Below are 10,198 nucleotides of genomic sequence, written 5' to 3'. Positions count from 1 at the left end.
CGCAGGTGCCGGTGTGCAGGAACCGGTGGGGCGGGTGCCCTCCACTGCGTTTGCGCTGGGAGCTGCAGGCCGGCAAGTCGGCTTGTGTCTCGGCCTTACAGCGGATCAGGGCGGCCAGTTTCTAGGTCCTGGCCCGGGAGTCCTGAGTGGTACACACGGTATGAGCTGGTTTTGGTCTAGAGAGAAAAAAGAATGAAAGGGGGGGCCGCCCAGCAGGCTGGTCAGTGCTGAGCTTCCGGACCTGGATACCTATCCGTGTGGGTGCACACACCAGCACACAGACCCTGACGGTGGGGAGAAGTGGGGGGCGGCCTTGCTGGGGCGAGGCGTGCTTTCTGGCCGCTGCACACATCCTCTGGCAACTTGGAAAGGTCAGGCAATCCTAGAGAGGCTCCTGAGGACACTCGCTCACCTGGAGGGCCCCCGGTCGCCAGAGGGGCACCTAGAGGTGCAGACTGGAGGGACGCCTGCCCTCCGCACACCGAGGGGCTGAGGTGTCACTGAGCAGCCGCACCCAGAACAGAGGGCCCACCACTGCCACCTCCGTGTGTGTCCAGGAGGACAAAAGAGCCACCAGCAGGAAGAGGCTCTACCAAAATTTGAACGTGTACCACTGGGTCCGAAGTCCAGAGGGCTGACTGTCTCACCACAGAAGTGCACACCGCTGGGAACCGCGGGGCCGCGCCCGCGGGAAAGGAAGCCTATAGCAGAGGGTCGTTTCCATCCATCGGCCTCTGGGTTACGGGTCCAGCACGCTTCCGCTGTGCCACTCTGCTGCCACAGCGGCCTGCCCGGCCATCCTGACCAGTGCCCAGTGCCAGCTCCAGCTGGACTCCACTGCCCTCAGTTCCTACCACGGAAGAGCCTGGACTGGGGCCATTTTCCTGTGCTGCCCAGCAGCCCCGGCCCTGCCCAAGGTGACTACCCAAGGCCAGGGGCCTGCGTGGGGGCAGACAGAGGCTTGTCTCTCCCCACCCACTGCTCGGGCGAGCCCTGCTCCCACCCCGCCTCCTGTGCCTGGGTTCCTGCAGACTGCTGCAGCACAGCCCAGGGTCTCAGGGGGTGCAGTCCGCATCTCCCAGGGCTGCATGCTGCTTCCCTGCGCAGGAGCTTGGCCTTGCCAGCAAGCATTCTTGTGTGCAGGAGCCAGCGGGTCGGGACGTCCACGGCAGGTGGGCACCCTCCCCCAGGGGACCAGGCCAGGGCACCTGCGGGAGGGCAGGCAGGGTCTTGACCCGGGGGTCACAGGGTGCACTGTGGCCTGTGGGTATACTCCATTCCTGGGCAGCCTGGCCGAGCGGGGCCCCAACAGCCTCCGCCAGCCTTGACCATGTGCTCTGGAGCAGGGAGACCTCGTGGGCTGGCCTAGGACCCCCTGAGGCCAACAACCGGTGACCATGGCCTAGGCAGGGTGCAGCACATGAAACGGCCCAATGCCGGCCCTCATGGACCCGAGGGGCCCCACCGTCCTGGCACCAGGGCCCCAGCAGGCCGGCCTGGAGTTGGGAATGCGCCGGCCCGGGCAGCACTCAGTTGTTGGGTGCTGCTGGGTGGCACGTCCATGCAGGCCGGGGCTACATCCTGCACCCATGGTCCTCGCTATGGGGGGCAGCCAAGTTGACTTTTCAGAAATGAATAAAATTAACTTTAAGGGACCAGCAGTTAGCATAATGGCTCTGTCGCTGGACTCCCATGTAGTTGACCCCAATTTGAGTCCTGGACCTGGTGGCTTAAACTCATGCTGGGCACGTGTACATGCGTGCCCAAGATCCCGAGAGGAGAATGGAGAAGGGATTGCGGCGTGGCCATCCCCCCGGGGGAGTGATTTCTTGCTTTCTGTCTCTCTGTCTCTGTCTTTCTGGTGAACACACGTGCCCTGTAGCAAACCTCACACACACACACACAAAAAAAAAAAAACTGGGAAGAGGAAAGGGCACGTGTACTCTGTTTGCCGGGTCCTACCAAAGAGCTAGCTAAGCCAGGCAGGGCGTGCTGTGCTGGGATGGGGACACGCGGTCCTGACCAGGACACTGCGTGAAGCGTGGACTCCTGAGCTGCCCAAGTGCGGTGCTGAGGTCTTGGTGCTGGGCTCTGCTCATCTGAGCGGCAGTCACACCGTCTCCCAGAGGCCTCACAGACGCCAGACCCCACCGGCCACGCTGGGCTGAGCCCCCGCCAGCCGAGCAGACACAACTGTTGTCAAAGGACTTTTGCCGTGGCAGGTGTGCTTATTGGAAAGAGATAGAGACAGTGGGAAGAGGTGAGAGAGCATGCCACAGGCCCCTCTCTTCCATTCTCCTCCTGGGTTTGGGGCATGTATGTACACACCTGGTGTGATTTTCAAGCCACTGGGTCAGGGGTCCAACCACCTTAACTACCATGCCGCTGCTGCGCCCTCAAACAGAACATTTTATCCTTAAAATTCTGGGTAGCTGAGGGACCAGCAGATGGTGTAGTGGCTGTCACTGGACTCCCACGTAGTCGACCACAGTTTGAGTACCATGGTTCGAGTCCCAGACCCAGCAGCTTGAAACTCATGCTGGGTGCGTATGATGTATGCCAAGGGTCCTGAGAAGAGAATGGAGGAGAGGGGACTGCAGTGTGGCCATCCCCCTTGGGGTGATCTCTCTCTATCTCTGCCTCTCCAGCAAGCACACGTTGGACTCCCACATGGCCAAGCACAGTCCAAGTCCCAGACCCGGCGGCTGCTCTCTCACTTCTCTGTCCCTTCCTTCCTTTCTTTCATTCTTCCTTTTTTTTTGAATTATTTTATTTAACTTAATTTATTTACTTGTTTTAATTTTATCAGAGAGGGAAGGAAAGTGAAAAAGCAAGCCGCCAGGTTCAGGACTTGAACTATGGTAGGCCATGTGGGAGTCCAGCGCCCACACCACCTGTCAGCCCTTCTGTCTCTTTCTGGTGAGGGCTAAGTAAAGGAAATCTTTAAATAATAATAAAATGTATTAATCCTTTTCAATAGTTCCGGGTAGCAAGGAGTTTGTGGTAATTTTGTTTTCTGTAGGGTCATTGTGCTCTCCAGTGACAGAGAAGGAAAATGATAATCACCGCCCTCCCCCCACCGGGATGGAGGGCCACACCACAATCCCCCCTTCCTCCATTCTACTCGCAGGATCTTGGGCACGCACACGTGCCCAGTGTGATCTTCAAGCCAACGGGTCTAGGTCTCGAACCAAGCTGTCAGCCATGTGGGATCCGGCCACCTTAACCGCAATGCCACCTTCTGGTCTAGTAATACAATATTTTTATGCTGTGGTATTTGCGTTTCTGTAAATAAGAAAACCAGAAAGGCTAACACTTTATTGTAGAGGGTTTTGCCTGAAGGTGTGTGCGCTGCTGGAGGGAGATAGAGACAGTGAGAGAGAGTGAGAAATCACCCCCTGGGGGATGGCCACGCCGCAGTCCCCTCTGCATTCTGCTCCCTGGATCTTGGGCACACACGCACATGCCCGGAACGAGTGTAAGCCACGGGGTTCGGGACTGGAACTGCAGTTACCCACATGGGAGTCCCACGACGTGACCGCGATGCCACCTGCTGGCCCCTGGCCACTTCCTAACCAAGTGCTTACACCCATGCTGCCACTTCTGGAACTTGTGACGGCGCTGCCAGCAGGCTGTGTCTGAGTGCACCTTATTCGCCCTCTGAGAGCTTGGCCAAGGTCAGGGTCTGTCTTCGCTGCGAATACGTCGTTCTGTGCAATTCAGAGTGCTGTTTCCGACTCTTCTAAATGAGCAGGGCTTATCCTACCCCGGCCAGTGGACCGAGCTGAAGCTGTGTGGCTGCCTCGAGCAGCCATGGAGTGGTGCTGGCACCAGACTGCTGTCCTCGAGCTGTGGTGTGGACATGCCCTTGCAAGTCACCGTAGGTCTCTGCAGCCAGCTTGTGCACACAGGGTAGTCGGGGGAGACGCCCCACGAGGGGTCACCACACGAAAATGCCTTTTTTTTTTTTCTTTTTTAAAGGAATGATTTAACTTTGATTATTTGACCAGAAAGGGACAGAACAAGAGAGGGAAAGTGAGAAAGCAAGCCACCAGGTCCAGAACTCAAACTACTGTTGGCCATGTGGGAATCCAGCGCCCTCAACCACACGCCACCTGCTGGCCCCATGGAAGTAAATGCTTCTTTTTTGTTGTTTTAAAGAATTATTTAATTGTATTTATTCATTCATTTATCTTAATTTGACCAGAGAAAGAAAGACACACAGAGAGAAGGAAAGTGAGAAAGCAAGCCACCAGTTCTAGGACTCGAACCGTGGTAGGCCATGTAGGAATGTCCAGCGCCCTCAGTCACCATGCCTCTGCTGGCCCTGATATATCAGGGTTTTTTTTAAAAAAATAATTATTTTGTCATTATTATTTTAATTTGACCAGAAAGAGACACAGAGAAAGAGAAAGTAAACCATCAGGTTCGGGATTCGAACCTCAGTCGGCCATGTGGGAGTCCAGCAACATAACCACTGTGCCATCTGCTGGCCCCACATGTGTCAGTTTTAAAATCCTGAGGCTAGAGGAGAAAGCAAGGGGAGAGAGCGTGAGCGCGTGTGCCAACACAGAGGTGCCACAGTGAGGACACGCCTGAGCGAGAGGCGGGGCTGGACAGAAGGGAGGATTGCGCCTGGGTGAGGGAGAGCTATGAGCCGCACACGGGGTGAGTGGGCACGGGGTCGCAGTGGGGCTTGGCACAGGCCACCGATGGGCACAGCGGCACTCCAGGCACAGGTCCGCACGGCCGGGGAGCAGGGTGTGGGACAGGAGCGGGTGCTGGGAGCCGGACAGGCAGGCCTGTTTGCGGGGACACAGATGCCGGCCTGGTCTGGGCTGGGTGTGTCAGGCGCGCAGGGCGATGGCAATCTGGTGGGACCAAGCGCGATAGGACGTCCCCAAGACCACGGCCCTGCTACTTGCCAGTCGTCACCTCCCTTTAAAGGGGACCAGTGAGAATGCGGTATTTTGCTCTGAAATTTTTTTCTTTTTCTAAAAATGTTTCTCCATTTATGGTAGAGCCCGTGCACACGTGTGAGAGACGGGGGCACTCCCCACAGGGTCGGTCGCCCCGTGGCCCCTTCCTCCAGCTCTCCGCCCTCAGGTTCAGGGCACCCCTGCACGTCTGGGCGTGTTGCAGGCGGCCGGGCCAGGGATTCACACGGAGCTGCGTGGGACCCAGCCTCGCGAGCAGCAGCCCCTGCTGTGTGGTGGCCCCTCTGGTTCTCAGACTGCGGAGTGCCCGCTGAGGCCGCGGGAGAGGCCCTGCCGGTGGCTGTGGTGCACAGAGCTGCCCCGCTCTGCTGCTTTCTGTTGTTGTGGCTCCTTTAAGGTCTTCGCTACAGGGCACTTGCGCTTGCCAGAGGGAGAGAAGGAGAGTGAGAAATCGCCTCCCAGCAGGGGTGGCCACGCCACAGCCCCTTTCCCCGGTTCCTCTTGGGATTTTTGGGCATGTATGCACATGCGCCTGGTGTGGTTTTCAAGCTGCCAAGTCCAGGACTTGAACCACAGGTGGCCATGGAGGAGTCCAGCAACATAACCTCCATGCCATCTGCTGGTTCCTTGAATAATTCTTTAAAATTTGCTACAGGGCACGTGTGCTCACCAGAGAGAGACGGCGGGTGGGGCTGGGGGAGAAAGTGAGAAAGCAAGCTGCCAGGTCCAGGACTCGAACTGCAGTTGGCCACGTGGGAGCCCAGCGCCTTAACCACCATGCCTCCTGCTGGCCCCTGTTTACTCATGGTCGCGTCCACGAGGAAGCAGCCGGAGTGGCCTGATTCTGCCACAGGCCTGCTCTACTCCATCCTGTCGGGCCCTGAGCACACGCGGGCCCGCCAGGCTCCAAGTGCAGTTGACTACACGGGTCTGGTGCAGCCGGCGCCCTCCTGTCTGAGTCGTCGGTAAAGGCCTGACGTGTTTTTGCTTAGAAAATCAGAAAAATACCTCATGACTTTCCCGACAACCTAGTAGTTCATGATAAATTGAGCGGCTGGTCGCCAGTGGTTAAGGCGGCGGGATCTCACCAGGCTGACTGTGCGGTTCAGGTCCTGGACCCAGAAGAACATGCCGGTGCGTGTGCGAGCATGCCCGCCTTCCTGAGAGGGGGTGGGGGAGCAGGGCTTGCAGCGGGGTCGCCCCTGGGTGCTTTCTCACTCCCCTCTGTGTCCCCAGGGAGCACCTGTGCCCCATAAAATTCACATTTAAATTAAGTGAATAAATAAAGCTGGCCTCTCTTCCTTTTTAAAAAATGTTGTCTGTTCAGTTCTCCCACGAGCAAAAGGGGCAGAAAGAGGAGCCTCCACAGCGGTCTCTCCCCACGGACCCTGAGCTGTGGGCTCTGCCAGCTGGGGCATTCAGGGCTCTCGACGTGAACCCAGAACCTTCCGTGTGGCCAGGTTCTCGCAGAGCCTCGTGTTTGTTGCTGTGCCACCATCTAGGCCCGTGGCCGTACTTTACCAGTCAGTATTTACGGGCCAGCCCTGTGTCCTAGTCTTTAAGGGAACTGGATCCCCACATGACTGATTGCATGGTTCAAATCCCAGCACTGGTGGTTTGAAACTGTCTTGGTAAGGGACCAGCAGTTGGCGTGATGGCTATGTCGCTGGACTCCCATGTAGTCGACTGTGGTTCAAGTCCGGACCTGATGGCTTAAACTCATGCTGGGCACATGTGTGTGCCCAAGATCCCGAGAGGAGAATGGAGGAGAAGGGATTGTGCCGTGGCCATCCCCCCGGGAGGGGATATCTCTCACTTTCTGTCTCTGTCTTTCTGGCGAGTGCATGCGCGCTATTGCAAAAACCTCTCTAAAAAAAAAAGGAAGGAAGGAAGGAACTGTGTTGGTGTGAGCACGTGCACGTGCCAGCCAGACCACACGGAGGGGCAGGGCTGGCGGTCGGACCCACCCACTCACGAGTGCTCTCCCTGGCGAGTGCAGCTGCCGCTTGCAAATTTTATAAAGGGTCAGCGTTTACATGGTCAGGATGTGGCGTCCTGGCCGCGATTACACAGCATGGACGTTTTTGCTGTTCTCTTAAACGTGGGGCTCATAGATTTGCACATTATTTTATTGGGTGTTTGTACATAATCTGAGGAGGTGGACCCAGCAAGCTCGCTCTGCATTATGAGAGGCACTCAGTGGGGCTCCCTGTCCCTGATGTTGCCCCCTCCCCCGAGGTTCACTCGGCAAAGCAATCTAAATTAAGTTGATGGTGCTGCTTCTGAGCCGCAAGCCTGCCGGTCCCCATCTCCCTTAGCTCAGAAACCCGTGGGGAAGAAGCCCTGCGCCATGCTTCCTAGGGGTTTGTCCTGCTCCATTCATGGCTGCTTCGTGCCTCCAACACAGGCGCATGCCTGCCTCAGCGCCCTCACCGGGTCCCCTCCCCTGCAGGGCTTCTCTCCACGGCTCCTGTGGGCATGCGGCCACCCTCAGCTAGCTATCTCCTCCTGCCCGGCCTTGCCAATCTCCTGGCCCCAGCTCCTCTGTAGCCCGAGCTCCCTGTGGTCTGTCTGAGTGCTGTGGGTCCTCCAGCCAGACCACAGGCCCACGAGGCAGCTGTGGCGCGGCTGGGCTGACCTCTCTTTCCCAGCGTCTGTGTCCAGACACAGGCCTCATACTGCCCGGGGCGCAAGGCGAGCCCCGGTGAAGCCTGAGTCTGGCGCACCTCCTGTGCCTCATCTCCAGCTCCGCGGTGTGCACCTAGCGGCCCTGCCTGGCGGCGTCTCCGGGTGCTGCTCCCCTCTCAGGTCCTATAGGCCCTGTGTGCTCTGCTGTTTCCCTCATAGTCACTACACGCCTGACACGCGTCCCGTCCAGCCTGGCCCGCCTGCATGAGGTGGGCACTTACTGACCCCTCAGGTGACGGCAGGCCCAGTGCAAACCCTCTTCCCTGGAGCCCTTCCGATCGGTGCCACTGGATTCCTGACCTTAGGATAGTGTGGTTCTTGGGGCTGGCAGGCGGTGTGATGGTTAAAGCGCTGGACTCCCACATGGCCGACAGTGGTTCGAGTCCCAGACCTGGTGGCTTGCTTTCTTATTCTCTCTCTGGTGTGTGCACGTGCTGTATAGAAACGGAAGTAATAGTACTGTCTAAGGTGAGAGCAGTGTGGGTTTTGCCATCTCCGCTTCATGGAGGCAGCATGCCGGTCTGTGTCCACAGGTCACCACTGAGACGCGCCAGTGCGTGCTTCCGCTCACTCTCCCTACCTCTTCTGGGTCTGTGGTCATTGACAGAGTGTGTGTGCACTTGCTAGAGAGATGGAGAGACAGAGACGGAGACGGAGGAAGTGGGAGAAAGTACCCGCACAGGGCATAGTCACGCTGCAGTCCCTCCTCTCCGTTTCCCTGTCCTGTTGGGATTTGGGGCGCACACACACAGACACACACACATGTACACATGCTGGGGGCATTTTTCTTTTCTTTTTTAGTTGTTTTTTGTTGGTGCTGTTGTTTTCTATAGGGCATGTGAGCTAGCGGGAGGTAAGGAGAGAGAAAATGACCCCCTGGGTAGGGTGGCCATGCCTTTTCCATTCTCCTCTGGGATTTTGGGCGAGTGTGCACATTCGCCAGGGATCTTTTTCAGCATTCGCCAGGGAAGTTCCTCACACCACCGGGTCCAAGGCTTGAACTGGGCAGCTGGGTAGGTGGGATCAACTGCCTTAACTTCCACGCCACTGGCTGGCACAACTGGAAGTGTTTTTTTATGAGTAACTATTTTATTTAACTTTATTATTATTATTCATTTGACCAGGGAGAGACAGAGAGAGAAAGTGAAAAAGCAAACCGCCAGGTCCAGGACTTGAACCGTGGCTGGCCGTATGGGAGCCTAGTGCCTTTAACCACCACGCCATCTGCTGGCCCCCCAACTGGGAGTATTTTCAAGCACCTGGGGCCAGGATTCAAACCACCATTGTCAGTGAGGGGTCTGGCTCCCTCCCCCACGGGGCCACAGGGCTGGCCCTCAGGTTACCCTCAGAGCTGCAGGTCCGGGCTCCTCGCACACAGTGGGCACTCAGCTTTGGTGATGCCACGTGAGAAGTACACGGAGGCTTCCCAGTGCCTCGTGTAAATGTATTAACAGCATGTTCCATAATTACAGACGTACACGGTACACAGTGCATGTAAACGACACATTCTGAGGGACACATTTGCTTCCATTGTCTTTAGAGCAAGTGTTTACTTAGAATGAACAAAACACTAAGTGACTCAACTGCCTCTGGTCCAAAAGGCGGCCTTACCCAGCCTGCTCTCAGACCTTGCCACTCATACAGCTCCTCTCCTACGTAAGGCGCACGTTCTCCACTGGGTAAGTCAGCAGTTCACGACCGCTCCGCTGTTGGCCGCCCCGGTCCACCGTGCCACGAGTCAGTCCCAGGGGTCTTCCTGTTTGATAAGTGTATAATCTTCACGCTCCTGAGCTATACACACCTGCCACGTGGCCTGAAAGCTGAGCGCTGCTCTACGACGAGGTCTGCCTAGTATCCGAGGACACCCACCTGTGCGCGTTCTCAGCAGCGTGGAGGAGCGAAGGTCTGCTGTCGGGTGTTAGATGCATTTCACCCACTAGTGAGGGTACCTAGACTACCAGGCTTGATTTAGGACCTCGCAGTTGTTTCTTCTTACTGCAGGGTGAGTGCGTGTGTGTGTAAGAGAGGGAGAGAAGTCACCCCCGCGGGGATGGTGGCACAGCTCTTCCTCATTCTCTTCTAGGGCTTTGGTGCATGCACACACATGCACCTGGCGTGATGTTCAAGCCACTGTGTTCAGGGATGGGACTCCAACGCTCACTTGGCCATGTGGAATCTAGAGCCCTAGCCACCATGTCAAGGGCAGGCCTTATCTCACAATTTATTTTTAACTGGCAAAAAATTCTAAAACTGTCAGTATCAGATTAGTGCTGAGGATCTATCAGAGGGTTTGGGGGATGGCGTTTAGACAGTCTAGACAGTCATCGTGGTCCAGACCTCGGGGTGTGCTGGCACATCTGCAGTTGGTGTGATCCAGGCCTCAGGGTGTGCGGGCACATCCCCAGTGAGTGTGATCCGGGCCCCGGGGTGTGCGGGCACGTCTGGACGCAACGGCGGCACGACCCTTAGCCCCGGAGACAAGAACCCGAGCGGCGGAGCGCCCCAGGGTGCCGCGGGCCCGGGCCCAGATCCTCGCAGCGACGAGGCCGCCGAGGCGCGCCCGGCCCCCGGCT

General features: G+C 57.3%; 1 protein-coding gene across 1 annotated transcript in view; it reads left to right on the top strand.

Moving 5' to 3' along the window:
* The first annotated feature begins 1,433 nt into the window (after positions 1-1,433).
* Positions 1,434-10,198, top strand: part of FOXK2 (forkhead box K2) — a 58,983-nt gene continuing 50,218 nt past the window's right edge. Inside the window, exons 1-5 of the mRNA XM_027770825.1 lie at positions 1,434-1,540; positions 3,724-3,880; positions 5,107-5,264; positions 5,759-5,902; positions 6,347-6,449. Of these exons, the coding sequence (XP_027626626.1) occupies positions 1,434-1,540; positions 3,724-3,880; positions 5,107-5,264; positions 5,759-5,902; positions 6,347-6,449 (669 nt within the window). The remainder of the gene's footprint in view (positions 1,541-3,723; positions 3,881-5,106; positions 5,265-5,758; positions 5,903-6,346; positions 6,450-10,198) is intronic.

The sequence above is a fragment of the Tupaia chinensis genome, unplaced genomic scaffold (genome assembly GCF_000334495.1).
Source record: "Tupaia chinensis unplaced genomic scaffold, TupChi_1.0 Scaffold000159_1, whole genome shotgun sequence".
NCBI lineage: Eukaryota > Metazoa > Chordata > Mammalia > Scandentia > Tupaiidae > Tupaia > Tupaia belangeri.
This window is presented reverse-complemented; position numbering and strand designations above follow the sequence as displayed.